Source organism: Homarus americanus, unplaced genomic scaffold, assembly GCF_018991925.1.
Source record: "Homarus americanus isolate GMGI-L3 unplaced genomic scaffold, GMGI_Hamer_2.0 scaffold42657, whole genome shotgun sequence".
Classification (NCBI taxonomy): Eukaryota; Metazoa; Arthropoda; class Malacostraca; order Decapoda; family Nephropidae; genus Homarus; species Homarus americanus.
The window spans coordinates 38,912-55,798 of record NW_024722584.1 but is presented as its reverse complement, the minus strand read 5'-3'; the positions used below and the strand labels follow the sequence as shown (position 1 = coordinate 55,798).

General features: G+C 38.0%; 1 protein-coding gene across 2 annotated transcripts; it reads right to left on the bottom strand.

Annotated features, from left to right (window-relative positions):
- LOC121862799 (graves disease carrier protein-like) lies at positions 1–16,632 on the bottom strand. 2 transcript variants are annotated; one of them, XM_042361110.1, is made up of 8 exons: positions 16,527–16,632; positions 7,360–7,452; positions 6,720–6,853; positions 6,148–6,342; positions 4,931–5,087; positions 4,406–4,547; positions 3,530–3,532; positions 1–1,577 (listed from the first exon to the last, which is right to left on the bottom strand). In XM_042361110.1, the coding sequence occupies exons 1-8, from the start codon at positions 16,573–16,575 to the stop codon at positions 1,394–1,396; spliced, it is 957 nt and encodes a 318-aa protein (XP_042217044.1). In that variant the 5' UTR covers positions 16,576–16,632; the 3' UTR covers positions 1–1,393. The 2 variants fall into 2 exon arrangements, with proteins under 2 accessions (XP_042217044.1, XP_042217045.1); XM_042361111.1 differs by lacking the exon at positions 16,527–16,632 and adding an exon at positions 14,769–15,164.
- Positions 16,633–16,887: the final 255 nt, after the last annotated feature.

The following is a 16,887-nucleotide window of genomic DNA, read 5'->3' as shown; positions in this document are numbered from 1 at the left end:
TTTGTTTAATATTTACAAATTATAACAAGAATAACAATTGCATACAGTACAGTATAGTCCTTCTCATAAAGAGCTAATACGACTTATACTGTAAGATGTATGATAAGAGTAGAGTAGGGTAGGGTAGGAGAGAGCAGGGTAAGGTAGAGTAGGGTAGGATAGAGTAGAGTAGGGTAGGGTAGGGTAAGGTAGGAGAGAGCAGGGTAAGGTAGGGTAGGGTAAGGTAGGGTAGGGTAGGGTAGACCAGAGTACAGTACAGTACCAGCTAACATCAGCATTATGCCACCATAATGAATTTCTTGGTGAATATTCTTCAATAATCATTATCCACTTTTAAGTCTTTCAACCATTGTATTATATCTACCACCACCACACATTAACATAAATCTATTTAATTTAACCACATAAAAAGTTGGTGTGAATAGGTGAAATGTTACATATATACTGTACTATAGTCAATACCTCATGTTGGGAATCAAACTCTGGACCTCTTGTGTGTGAACAGGCATCCCTACCACCACACCACAAGGACGACAGTATCGTATATATGATTAAATTAACTCGTTTACCAGCTATGCCCCGCCCCCGATTGGTTAAGGTGTTTTTGTTGTTGGTGTCGTTTGGTCATTAAACGATTATTCATCATTAACTGTCAAGTCATTGCCTGAATTTCCCATAAAAAAAAAATTGATGTGAAAATTTGTGCACCGAACATCATAATAAAGGAAATATGAGAAAAGATAGCGATGAGAGACGTTCTGGAGGTCCCCGCTTAACCTTATGACCTCTAAGCATCGTTAGTGTATTAGGTCTTTTGTTAACAAGTGGGTATAATCACCTCATCATTAGAAAAGTAATTAAAAATATCAGATAACTGTTAACAATATTAGTTGGTCTGGAACAAAGTACAGTATACCCTAATTAGTGTGAGCAATTAAATCACTTAACGATGTAATTAAATTGTTCTAATTGGTCATATTAAATGATACTGTGCATTAAGTAACAAGGTGTCAGTGTACAGTGTTATGTACGTACAGTCATAAACAGTATCATGTACGTACACTCAAACAGTATCATGTACGTACAGTCATAAACAATATCACAAATTATTTCATCTTGATGGACAAAATTAATTACAGATTATATTCACTTGAAGCTTTATATTAAATAGGAGTTAAAAAATTGAGTACAAATTCTTGAATAAAACACTACAGTACACTATACTACAGTACACTACAATACACTACACTAAGACTACAACACAACAGTACTCTACACTACACTACTCTACACTAAGACTACAACACAACAGTACTCTACACTACACTACACTACTACTACCCTACACTACTACTACCCTACACTACATCCTACCCTACACCAGAATCTAAAGTTACCCCATCTTAATAGCAAGCCCAGTATCCAGGCCTAACATCTGTTTGGTCAGTTCATAGGTTGAAAACGAAACAGCCACCATAGGTATTGCCCTCATGTAGTTGATGCTCATTCCTCGGTACAGTCCTCTGGTTACCCCGTTCTCCTTGTAGATCAGACGTAACGTGTCCACCATACCCATCCTGTAGAAGTGTGTAGAGGTCGTTATTCTCATGATGTAACTCTACAGCGATCCTGATAACCCATTTGTGCCAATCCTCCTCCGGTGAATGTATGAAAGTGATAAATAATGGTGTAAAACTGACAAAAATACATGCATACATATATACATACATACAGCATATTCGGGTATACTATAAGATGCACCCATCACCCCATTTTAGTAGGGAGTACTTGGGATTAACTCTTGTGTATTTTCCTCCTGTAGCCCTAGTTATTTCCTCCTGTAGCCATAATTTTTCCTCCTGTAGCCCTAGTTATTTCCTCCTGTAGCCATAATTTTTCCTCCTGTAGCCCTAGTTATTTCCTCCTGTAACCATAATTTTTCCTCCTGTAGCCCTAGTTATTTCCTCCTGTAGCCATAGTTTTTCCCTCCTGTAGCCATAGTTATCTTAATAAAAACAATATCAATAAATGTGAGCAATAAGTAAAAATAATAACTAATAAATAAGTAACAATAAAAAAAAATACTCAATTGCCAAACTACTGTAGTAAATAAAAGCCAATTGAAAGTTTAACACAGTCGCCATTTGCCTGTACTCCTTGCTACACCCTGACCAATACCCCCCACCAGCTACACCCTGACCAACACCCCCACCAGCTACACCCTGACCAACACCCTCACCAGCTACACCCTGACCAACACCCCACCAGCTACACCTGACCAACACCCCTCACCAGCTACACCCCTGACCAACACCCCTCACCAGCTACACCCTGAACACCCTACCCTGACCAACACCCCTCACCAGCTACACCCTGACCCCTGAACACCCCCCACCAGCTACACCCTGACCAACACCCCCCACCAACTACACCCTGACCAACACCCCTCACCAGCTACACCCTGACCAACACCCCCCCACCAACTACACTCCAAGTTCTCCTCCCGCACTGTGTTGGCCCTGAAGACAATTATTTCTTTAACCGTTTTCACATTATGTATGTATGATGGTGTATGTAGGATGGTGTATGTATGTAAGTATATCAATAAAAATAAATAAAGTTATGTATATCTGCCCAAAAATAGTATTTGAAAAACTACCATAACATCTCACAGCTTGGTCCAGTAGTCTGCCTGGTGGATTCATGAGTCTAACCTAACCACAATGCCATTAATAATCACTATAATATCAGTAAATAGTAATAATAACAGTAAATCCAGTGAAATCAGAGAGGGAGGAGAGTTAAGATCAGACGAAGCCCAACTAGCGATCACTTACTCTCTCCCCTGACCCACACTTATTGTCAGGCGTACGATCGTAATACGGATCTTGTAGTCTAACTTACCTACGGCAACATAATAATAAACATTGTATCATTATTAGAGTGAAGGAAATAGTATCCCCCAAAAAACAACAATTGACAACTCTGTTTATGTTTACCATCTCCTCGGGAACCTGTGTCCAGCGTGACTGCCGGGTCAAGCAGCGCACACCTAACCTGACCTGACCAAACCTAAAATGATCTTTGCTCTGTTTTGGGAATGCTTTTTAGGGAGACTTCTTAGCCCAGAACCCCCAAAATTATGTCTCAATCTTCCTAAACTTGAATTTACCAGGTCCAGATCTTAGAGGGTTAACTGTATCATTGTAATAATTTAGATTAACATTATTTAGGGCCAGATCTTAGAGGGTTAACTGTATCATTGTAATAATTTAGATTAACATTATTTAGGGCCAGATCTTAGAGGGTTAACTGTATCATTGTAATAATTTAGATTAACATTATTTAACGGGTAAATATTATAAAAATGTTAATAAATAAAAAGCCAATAAAATTGTTGTGAGGATCAATACAATACAGGATAAGTGTTAGACCTAAAGTATTCATACAAGCACACAAAAATTAGTTTAGTGTGACAAAGATAACATCATCACCATTAATAACTAAACTAAATAATCATATAACTTACTCTCTGTATAATGCACCATCCAGTTGAGTACAGTAGAGTACAGTACAGTAGAGTGGAATACAGTAGAGTACATGAAAGAGAGATGGAGAGAAACATATATATTTTCACTAATTAAAACATTTAACACAACTCCTTTTATAAGACAATACAACAAGTCATCACTAATAACTCTGTACTATAAGTCACCATAAAGTGTGCAGTATAAGTCATCATAAACTGTAAATGTCATCATAAATCACACAAAAAACTTTCAAGTGGTAATTTATATACATTAAATGAGGTCATTAAATTAACTGCTAATGACTACTATTAAAAACATAAGTTAATGGTATCTTTATACTGACAAAATAAAATAAAGCTACAGTATAGTACAGTATAGACTACAGTATAGTAGTGTACATCTAACTTAACTAAGACTAAGTTATCTGACACTAACAATGAAGGCATATATTGTACTATACTGTATTGTACTATAAAGACCATGGCTACTAACACATATATATTACAGTATAGTGTACAGTATTGTATGTAATAATACAGTAACTAGGGGGTTACAAAAATGTACTTTAAATATATGTACACAAGGTATATAAAAAATAACAGTAAATATATTACTTCTTTAAGACAATTTAGTGAAGGGGAAGCAAGTGTGAATGACTATATAGTACAGTATAGTGCTGTAATATAAACAACCACTAAAATAAGAGTTTAATCTACAGTATTAACTATTACACTACAGTATAATATAAATGATACAAAAAATATAACACCTCCATTTCTTCAATAAAAAAGGTGACTGTTTTTAAGACAATAAAGATAATACAATAATATAAACACGGAATATAATTAAATAAAACAAACGGTTGATGGACTCACCCAAACTTACGAGTCTCCTCAGTCATCCAGGCCAGCTGCATCCTCCGCCGGGTGACGTCAAAAGGGTAGGAGAAGCTCTGGGCGATGGCTCCTGCCAGACCACCACACAGGAGCTTGGCAGGAATTAACAAGACCAGACCACCTGTTGTAAGGAATGATACTAACTGTACTATATCCTGCCAGACCAGGTTAAATTACCATCAAAGGGTTAAATCATAGTCATCAAAGGGTTAAATCATAGCCATCAAAGGGTTAAATCATAGTCATCAAAGGGTTAAATCATAGTCATCAAAGGGTTAAATCATAGTCATCAAAGGGTTAAATCATAGTCATCAAAGGGTTAAATCATAGTCATCAAAGGGTTAAATCATAGCCATCAAAGGGTTAAATCACCACCATCAAAGGATTAAATCAGTCATTAAAGGGTTAAATCACCATCATCAAAGGGCTAACCTCCCCACACACATCAACAACAATTCTTCCAGCCTATAAAACACCCAACAACAAACATTTAATACAACTAACCTGTATTTTTATCACAACTCCTACATGTTTGGTCAGGGAGATGTTTCATACACAGGTACTTCATCTGTTCAAAGCAGTAGAAGCTCAGGCCTGCATAGGGAATCATACCACATACAGTAGCAGTGAATCCTCTATACAAAGCTCTCATACCACCTTCCTATAAACAATATCGGTATAAATCACTAAATATATAAATAAACAACGAAATATTACCGAGACACGATGTATAATACAGTGAACCCTCACTTTACGCGGTCAATTGAACCCACAGCGGCCCGCGTAAAGTGAACAACATAACATATGGGATTTAGAGACCGGGCCGACCCCCAAACTCCACTTTTTCAGACACAATACCTACGTTGTAGTAAAAATAACTTCTTAATTTTATGATGGTATGCACACACAATTAATAATTAAGAGAAATATCAATAATATTAGGTTTTTTAACACTTACATTAGTAGAAAAGATGGCTGGGCACACGGGGATGGGGGGTTGGTTCCGAGGCAGAGGGCAGATTATTGGCCCTCACCTGTATCACTTGTATCAATTGTATCACTATCCACCACAGAGGCTTGCAGGGCCTCTTTGTCAAACCCCTCAAAGGCCATATAAGTCCATATCCTCACTATCATTAGCACTGACTTGGGCCGGCTGTGGTGGGTGGCGGGTGAAGAACTCGGTAATGTTTTGATGACTGGGCTACCTTGTGCGCACCCTGCTCGCTCCGCTCTCCGCGTAAAGGGGTACACACACCGCGGAAAGTGAGCATTAAGGTTTCGGCAGGGCACCGCGTAAAGTGAAACCGCGTAAAGTGGGGGTTTACTGTATAATATTTTACCGTTATGTCTGTTATTTATTCTATTTTGTTAATTTTCTGCCATGATTACTTTCTTAGATGATATGATTAGTGTAGATAGTCTACTGGAAACCATAGAACCTTAGGATCCAGTTAAAACAATATAATACAGTAAATAATTAACAGGTAATATATGTTTTAAAGTTACCATTGACTGATGAATTAAAACAAAATAAAACACTACAGAAAATAATTAAAACTTTGTAATTATTAAAGACTTTCATTTCATATAAGACACGACCGCCAGTGTTGCCAACATGTATGACTTCTGGATAGACCAATGTATTACAACCTAATGGATTTATGTCTGTCTGTCTGTCTCTCTCACAAGCAAGACCTATATGCAAATAAATTACTTACCGTCTGAAATATAGTGGTGGCGGCGTTCAATATACCAGTGTATAAATGTTCCCCCGACACCTGGAACGCTAGTCTGGCTCTTATAGTGTCAAGTGGGTACGTGAGGAACACTGCAGTTACCCCTGCTAGTGATCCTGCTATTGCTGAGGTAGTTTTGTTGAGGTATTTATTGTGACCCCATAGGTTGTTTAGTACCTGTAAGTAAGATTGGTGATTAAACATGGCTATGGTTGAGGTAATACAGTATAATACAGTACAGTATAATACAGTACAGTATAATACAGGACAGTACAGTATAAAACAGTACAGTACTTCTATAAATAATGTCCCAGTGTATTTTGTGATTATATAAATAACAGTTTAGTCTACTATTGGAAGCCTCTTAAGTAATTGTCTATATAATTTGTTCAAAATGTTCAACAGACCTTCTTATAAAGTTAAAAATATGTGAACAGTGTGGTTTAACTGTGTCTATATAATGTGTTCAATAATCTATACAGTACAAAATGTTCAAAAGATGTTAACAGTAGCTTAACTGTATCTATATAATGAGTTCAAAATGTTCCACAGACCTTCTTATAAAGTTCAAAAGATGTGAACTGTGTAGAAGCATATGGGAAGATTCGAACCATCTGGGCACCATTTCCCTTGTATAAAGCCCAGACGTTTTCTTTGGCGACGATGTTTCTTAACCCGCTGAAAACACCTGCAATAACATAATTACAATAACTTAACTCCTGCGATAACTTAAACAATATTGTCATGATTGTAGTGTTATGTAGTGAAGGTTATTGATCCAACATGTAATGATAATGAAGTTTAACATTAACGATATTATTAACATAGTGGGCAGCTATCAAACAGGGAGGAAGATATTGGAAGCATAATGTGTTGTCTAATGGTAGACCCTGCTGCCATATGTGACCAGGTTGATGATCTGACTTTCTGCCTCATTTACACACAGTTGTAGGGTCTCAGTTGTTTCCCTGACAACACAACACAACATACATATATTATTTCTCCCTATTGATCTTTATTAAATTTTTGTATTACTTTATGGTTCTTTATTATTATTATTATTATTATTATTATTATTATTATTATTATTATTATTATTATTATTACATATTCGCCTCCCTGGCCCCGATGTTTGTCAGTGTGCCTGAGTGGGCTAATCCCCATATTAAAAAAAGAAAGAAAAAAAAAACATACCGTCATGCTTGTAGTGTTTATTGTGAGCCTGGAGGAGGATTTTGATTCGATCTAGAGGTGCCACTGTTGTCTTAGCACACATCCCAGCTACACCTGCAACAAAAACACACACACACATATATACAGTATATATATTAGGTCAACATGTACAGTATATCAGGTCAACATGTACAGTATATCAGGTCAACATGTACAGTATATCAGGTCAACATGTACAGTATATTAGGTCAACATGTACAGTATATTAGGTCAACATGTACAGTATATCAGGTCAACATGTACAGTATATCAGGTCAAACGTACAGTATATTAGGTCAAACATGTACAGTATATCAGGTCAAACATGTACAGTATATGTAAGAAACACATTACTGTACAGTACAATATATAAGTGTTAATGTAAGAAACACATTACTGTACAGACCAGAGGTAAACTACTTGGCTGGTATAAATGTCGTAACATGATATCCTTAACAGCTAATTGTATCTTATCTCTATGTTAAGCACCAAGGGTAATGGCTGTCACCCACACACATGCATATGGTATACTCTGATATGTTCCAGACTTTTTTAGGTAATTCATTTAGTGTGTAAGACCACAGTATTTCCCATTGTCTGAATTAGTAATTAGAAATGGATAAGCTATATAATAATGTACATATTTGAGATAAAAGTTTAATACTGTCTGTGATATTTTGTTCAGGCTAAATGGTGTAAACTGGTGTAAAGCTTCACACAAGTGTTACACCATTCACTGTAGCTGCCACCATCGCCTTACTAAAGAACCCAAAGGAGTAACAGTACGTACAATATATTCCCATAAATAGGTAAATATTATATTTATTCTGCAAATTAATTAGTGAGTAGCTGAGACATTACTCCTAGATATCTAAATAACTTAAACTAGATATAAATTGTTTTAACTGAACAATCTGGTGAGATAAGATCAGACCAGATAAGTGGCGAATGATAAAATAATCCAAAATCACACACCCCCCAAAAATAATAAAAAATAAACAATATCAGGTGCGGTGTAGTGGGCTTAACTGAGTTTCAACTTACCAGAAGCTTGGCGGCGCCATCGTCGGTGGGATAAAACTCTCCTCCTAGACCTAGAGTACAGTACTGTATTCTCCTTGATCCAACTTTTCCTACTATCCCACTGGTCCCTAATGTAAACAACTGGAAAATATTATAAACTCCAGACTTCCTTCACTTTATAAAAGAGTAATAATTCAACACATTCAGTCTAGTTTTGATTACATAAAACTTACATAAATACATCAACGCATCTTGCATGACTGTAGTGGATTTCTCCCCTACAAACGCTGTTTGTCGCTGAGTAGCCGACCCCGCGAATTCCCCAGTGTATGCCTCGTGGTCTGGGTCGACCAGCGCCGCCATACATCACGGAGGTCAACTACTAAGCCACGCCTACCCCCGCTATTTAAGACCTGACCTCGTGGTGACCTCTCTCTTCCTCTAGCTACAGCCGCAGCAAGCTACACCACCTCCTCCGCCACTGCCTGGCGGCCCTCGCTCCCGCCGGCGAGCATGGCGACCCACAAGCTGTCCTCCTCTGGGCATCCTCACCAACCAGCTCTCCACATCACGCTTGTAACCACGCTGCCACTTCCCAGCACCAAGCTGCATTGTACATCCAATACAATATGTATACAGTGAGCACATTGTGAGTTTCCTTTCTCCATCCCATCCTGAGTGTGAACCCAAACATCCCATCTCCCACAAATGGTGACCCCGGAGATTTGCACTCACACAGGATGGAGGAGAAACAGATCACGCTCCCAGTCTTCAAGCAACATGGAAGACTGGCTTATCCAGCCAGAAGCAGCTCTCATCGGCTCTACAGCTACTGTCTCTAAACCGCAGGTTAGACACCCTAGAGCAGCACTACTTCTCTAAGCAGACACCAGCCCCAAGCACCACGTCCTACCGACCCCAGCACACCCGTCCTGCCTCAGACGCCGCCCCCGGCCCAGCAGTACCCCCTGCCGCTCCTCCTGATGCAGCCCCTGCTCCCGACGCGGCCCATGCGCCTGAGTGCGGACCAACACACCCCTCTTTTCTCCCTCAGGTACTCCCTGCTACTGTCCTGCACCCTGCTGCTGTCGTGGACCCAACTGCTGTCACGAGCCCTCATCCGCTTCTGCTGATGCAGCCCCTGCTCCTGACCCAGGCCCACACACCCCAGCAGGCGCATCTGACGACTCTGTACCTGCCGTGAGGGAAGTACAACATTCATCGCCTCCACACACCCTTTTTCTCCCTCTCTACTCCCACAGGTATTGTGTATCTAGACAGTTGTCTCCTCTAGCGGTCGGCTCATCCACGCCATCGCCGTTATGGCTCACATGTGGCACGCACCGCCAGTTCTGCCTCACATGTGCCATGCAACCATGCAGACAACAAGTCTCCTACACCGCCTGGAGGGAAGGGGGGAGTATTGTAGTGGATTTCTCCCCTACAAACGCTGTTTGTCGCTGAGTAGCCGACCCCGCGAATTCCCCAGTGTATGCCTCGTGGTCTGGGTCAACCAGCGCCGCCATACATCACGGAGGTCAACTACTAAGCCACGCCTACCCCCGCTATTTAAGACCTGACCTCATGGTGACCTCTCTCTTCCTCTAGCTACAGCCACAGCAAGCTACACCACGTCCTCCACTGCTGCCTGGCGGCCCTCGCTCCCGCCGGCAAGCATGGCGACCCACAAGCTGTTCTCCTCTGGGCATCCTCACCAACCAGCTCTCTCTACATCACGCTTGTAACCACGCTGCCACTTCCCAGCACCAAGCTGCATTGTACATCCAATACAATATGTATACAGTGAGCACATTGTGAGTTTCCTTTCTCCATCCCATCCTGAGTGTGAACCCAAACATCCCATACCCCATATGACCACAATGCTTTAAGGTTAACTTTAATACCTCGAGACTGGTGCCATTGTACTATGACTACTACAATGCATCTGGAAACATTCGTCCCGTTGTGTAATAATCTGGGTTTAAGAGACAAACTTTAATTTTAAAAAGACGAGTTTTAAATGTCAATAAAACTGATAAAACAAGACCAGTTGGCCGCGTGCCAGGTAACCTGTTAATCAACACCTCATCTCAGGAGTAACATTATGTGATCCCACTACACACAACTGCAGTATGACCCCTCAACAGTTACCAATACATTAAGTAGTGTCTGAGTGACGAACAATTTTATTGCTTGCACTTGTCACAAACTCTCTTTACATGTATTTATATCTTTATATTTTCAGTAATATAATCCCAACAAACTAAGTTATATTTAGTGGTGTTCTTCAGTTGGAAGCTAGTCAACTTATAACCAATACTATAAGTTTGACTGGGCTTCAAACCTCAATCCAGTCATTTTTTTACCGTGAGGCTATGAGGAAATACTTCCCTTACGACTAGTGTATAGATAAATTAAATACACTCTTGTAGCCATTCATATCACCATCTTGTTGAATAAATAATAATCATGTATCGCCATTTACAAACTTAAATAAACTGTTCATGAATACATACTACTGTACAGAGAACACAGTAAGAAGCTCCTAACTCTATTTAACTTGTCATGCGAAAATACACATCTATTTTCAACAACAATGGGATAATATCAAGACTTAAATAACACGTCATAGGAGGTCGTGGAGGTGGTTGGGGGAGGGGGGGGGGTGTGTACATGGTGATTCTGGCTCACATAATGTACACACAGCCTACCTGCGAAACAACATATAAAATGGTGGATAGAGTAGCTTCCTCAAAGACCACGTTATGTATAAACCCAGAGACTAGGCCTACAACGTTCCAGGAATCACTTTCACTTTCCTCCCCTCAGGATACTCGTGACCTTGGGGTTTTTCCTGTAATCTGTTCCCTCAACTTTCTCTTCAAACATTCTTCGTCACTTCCTACTCTTTACAATATTAGTGATTCAATAACCGGTAGTGACACGGTAATGAATCCGAGCGGAAAACTTTGATAAAACGATTACAGTATTAACCTTTCAAACTTAATTAAATATGCCCTAGGATATATAGATAGATAGATATTTCCCTCGTAAAATCGTCATAATTTTACAATGATTCAGCTCTTATACAAAATATGTAAGTATACAATATAGACTACAGGTATGTTGTACTTACAATGAAAAGAGAAGTACAAATATACAAATTATATACACAGACATTCCAGGTATACAAATTATGTACTGTACACTGGCCAATAGTCCTGTCACCTCACCCACCTCTCTCTGCTCCCAGGGGCCCGACTCAAACTCCCGGGGTAACTCCTGACTTTCTTACCTACTAACACCTCTTCCCTCCCTGACCAGATATCCCTCCTCCCAGAGACAGGCCTGGCACTAGGGACCTGCCACACTTTGCCATAAACAGATAAAATGTACCGGGAACCTTCCCCCCACACACTCATCATTCTATCACTTTATGTAACTTGCTGACAAAACCCAGGCTTTTACGCCCTTGATGCATGAGTCATGAAGGCAAGCCTGAACTACGCATGCTTCCCAGATGGGCGCTGTAAACTCTTCTGCACAGGATGACAAGGGGGTGCCCAATAAACTAGCCCCCTCGGGACTCGGGAGCAAATAAAAAATATCCATGAACCCAGAGAATCGTGTGAGGTGACAAGACTTCTGTTGACAAGAGTACAGTACAAACAATCTAGTGCAGGTCTACAGATATTGTAAAACAGCTTGACTTAGGGTAATCACTAAAGCCATCATATACTAATTTCCAATTCCCAGTATTTGCCGACAATGCATACCGGACATGACCGACCTCCCAAGTGACCAACAGGCCGCCGCCGGTCTGTGGTGAGCAGAATAAAGTGTGGCCAGGCCAGCTACTACTTCACAAGGTCTATCGTTGAATCATTGACAATTAGTAACTTAGCAAAAACACTGGAACTATCTACCAGTTACAATCACTGTGTATTTTACTTGTTAGTGGAATATAATGAACAAACTCTCTGAACGGACTATTTTTACTTTTTTTTTTTCTTTTTTTTTTTTACAAATTAGATGACAAAAAATAGCTTACTAGTGAGTTTGATCTTTTATAAAAGGCTTCGTTTTTCATAAATACCAAGCTCATTACTTAGATTTGACCCAGAACAACACCTAACCTACAGCAGCGATACCTTCTACCAACTCTAGCTTCTCAAATAACCGATGCTGAATGGAAGTATGATAATTATAGTAATAACACAAGACAATAAAAGATCGCAAAAAAACATAATAAGCACTAGGGCGACATTAAACGACGCTATGACAAACTGACAATAGGTTATGTTTTGTGTCAGGTGCTGTTGTTATTGACCGGGACTTGAACCCCACATTCCAACATAACTAGTATACCGTTTAGCCTTGGTTACTCATGAATATATTGAAGAAATATGTACTGTAATGATCTCTTTTGAAAACCTCCACTAATCTTTAAATGACATTTCATATACTCACTGTACAGTACTGGTATAAAACCAACGACTTTCAATGCTCGTCAGATATCCCCAAACTCTCTTTTCAAACTTCAACCATTCCTAATTGTGGTGTGTTAAATTAATCGTTATACAGGGAGTGAGAAGACGAATAAGAGAATAAACTGACTTTTTGAACTCTATGTACAGTAGCTAAAACAACTATCTGTGCAAACTTTGTGAGAAACAATGCGAGACCAGGGACGATAAAATATATTGGTATATGAGGGCTGTCACTAGTCACACGTAAAATTTCGGGGGAGCATATCGACCCCCACCTGCACAGATAGTTGTTTTAGCTACTGTACATCCTTCACTTGCCACCTAATGCACACTGCATCTTCTACCTACAGTCATTACATCTGGGTGTTGACTGAGTCCCAACCTCTTAGGACTGCCCTCATGTACTGTATAAAGAGGAAAGCTAAGGTGCTTCAGAGTTTCCCCTGTGTCGTTTTATCCAAATATAGTGTAAGATACAATCCATATACATATTCCATGTTATACACAATATTCCGGTCGAAAAATGTTAAGGTATTGGACAGTGTAATATATTGAGTACTGTACATAAACATTACATCCAGTGTACAGTGCAGTAAAAACCTCCATATAACGGACTTCACTCATTATAATCCGTTAGATGGATGGTTTTACATCAAACGGTACCCTTGGTATAATGGACTTTCATCTCTATTTACTTCATTAGATAACGAACCCTCGATATAACTGATTTTCCTCTCAATGTAGTTTGTTATATAGAGGTTTCACTGCAATGTACAGTATAGTGTAATGTTTGGTACACAGTATACGGTTAAAAGTGTAGATGTTCAATTTAGGGTTTAGTTTAAAGTGTAGTATTAATGCACAATGTAGTAGTTAGCTGAACATGACGGTGTCAAGTCAGCATTTATTGTGTACTGTACATTACTGTATTTCGGTAAAGAAGGTTGTGATTAATGTACTGTGTAGTGTAGTGTTTAAGTATACAGTATTCCTTTATGTACAGCATAATGTTTAGTGTATGGTGCAGCAGAGTCTTAATTAAGCATACAGTGTAGTTCAATGTACAGTAGAATAGTATAGTGGACCGTGTAGTAGTTTTGTACAGTACGATAGTGTTCTGTGATGTACAAAATACTGCTAGGAATACAAATTAATGATCAGTGTAATGGTTAAGTTATGTTGTACCATAATGGTGTAAATATTGCACTATACAATGTAATGTTTTGAATGATGTATAGTGTTGATGTACAATGCAGTGTTCGGTATAATAGTGTTTGTACAGTGTAGTGTTCAGTACATTATAATGATTGGCATATTGTGTAGTGTACAGTATTATTTAATAATTTGATGTACAGTGCAGTGCTTAGTATAAATTAGTGTTTGAACAGTGTAATACTTAATGTGTGATAGTTTTAGTACTTTGTAATGTTGCAGTCTAATTTACAGATCCACTCACTATACTGTACTATACTGTAAGGTTAAACTGCATTGTTAAAAGTTAAAATAATCAACAATGGCCGATACTAACTACATCCACTTTTTAAAATTAAATGTACTACCATATTTCCATTAATTAAGAAAGTTTTTACAAATCTACAACACCTGGTAAATTTTTACAAGTGGACAACCATGGATTTTAATATAAAAAAACACATTGCTCAACAACCAAAATGCACCCAAACTAACCTAACCTAACAGATCTAACCTAAACTAACCTAACCTATCTAACCAAACCTAACAACGTAAAATTAACAAAGTAACCTAACCTAACCTACCCCAACCTAGCAAATCTAACTTAACAACGTAACCTAACCTAGAGATTCATTGGCTGTGTACTTGTAAAAAAAAATAAATAAATAAATACACCGAAAGACTTACCTGGACTTCACTGTAAGCTACGGGATGTCTCAGATAAATTTTACACAACTTAGTGACAGCACAACTGAATTTTTATAAAGAACTTCCTGGAAATAAGCAGTTGGTGGTATTTTTGTCGCAGTCATCTAGCGAGGTTAGGTTTGGGTTAGGTTAGGATAAGGTTAGGTTACTGTTAGGTTAAGTTAGGTTAAGTTAGGTTAGGTTAGGTTAGAATTATGTTTGTCAGATAGTTTTTGATGTGTTTTGAACAACTGTGGCCTTCATTTTAAATAGGTGTATGACCGAAACGATAATTTTACCCAGTTGACAGCCCAGTTAACAGCCTTATCAACTACCCTTGGTCAAATTGCCTTACTGTTTACCACTGTTGTTTACCTGCACTGTCTAGCCACATAGTTTACCCCCACGGCCTTACCTGCACCTATACCTGAACTGTATACCTGCAGTTTACTAATATGTTTATCCAAATGTACACTTGTATGACAAGTTTACTGAATAAATATTATTAGTGGTATTTTAAATTAACTAGACTGAGGATTGTACATATATATGTATGTATGTATATATATATATGTATATATATATATATATGTATATATATATATATATATATATATATATATATATATATATATATATATATATATATATATATATATATATATATATACAGATAAAATCACACGGGAAAAGGGAAACAACGGAGCACCTTATCTTTCGTCTTTATTCAAAACATCTTCAGATGTCTTGAATAAAGACGAAAGATAAGGTGCTCCGTTGTTTCCCTTTTCCCGTGTGATTTTATCAAGACTTATCTTATCCACGTTTTCATTGTGGATCTACATGAAATATATATATATATATATATATATATATATATATATATATATATATATATATATATATATATATATATATATATATATATATATATATATATATATATATGGAATCCTGTCGTAAGTTCATCTGCCAGCACAAATTAATGGTTACTGAAGAGGAAGCTATAAATGGAGTGAATATATTTTAAAGGCCAAGTTAACACCGTCCATCTGTCTCTTGAGGTGAATAACACCACCACCACCTGGCCCACACCACACAGTTGCCAACGATTACGCATTACTTATAAAAACAACAAATATCAGTACAGTAAACAACAATATATTTACACAGGATTTAAAAAAATACATTCCAGACACAGAAAACAATGTGTTAACTGCATATACTTACAAGCAAAATGAACTACAGGCAAGTGTATCAAAGTCCATCTGTGTACCGGAAGACTCCCACAGTTAGGTGACAACTGGCAACACTGAGACAGAACTACAATTAAGTACAGCTATTTTTCACAGTGAAGAATATGACAGTCTTTACCAGCTTCCGTAATGATGACTATACTGAATTACATCCACTTACAGCTAAATACTGAAGCTATAATGATCAGAGTCTATATGTAAATGGGTAACTAAACACTCATTCCACTTATACGTAAAAATGCACCATATTACTGTGTATATATATATAATAATCATATAGCCATACAATACCTCGTTCATCCATTAGGGTTACTTCAACACATACAATATATATAACCAGACCAATATAATGGTGGTTGGGTGGGCTAGCCCCTATCATACCTCAATTTCGGTTTTTATCCATATTCTCTATCGTTACCCCTATATTTTACAGTTTATTATTAAGAAGAGAGGAAAACAATGTGACTTTAATACATAGGAAGGAAATAAACGATATTCTTACCTCCAGCTATGAGGGATTTTACGATGAATGACGAGGAGACGACGTCCATCTCATCGACTGTTGTGACGTAAACTGAGACTAGTCCTCATGATGCTAGCTTCTCTCCCCCTTTTACTTGGCTACTAGTTCAGCTATTGTTGCTATATATTACTTTTATCTTTTTTTGATATCATTATTATTCGTAACTTAATTTTTTAGTATTGAAATTATTACCGAAGTTTTTATTTTTAAATAGATTCATCAGGAAGTGGATTTTTTTTGTTATTGGTAATATTGGTAGTAAATTTTTCCAATAGGTTAGTGTGGTAAAAATATGTAGTATTTATTGTCATTAAGATCATTAAGTTACAGTAGTAGTTCA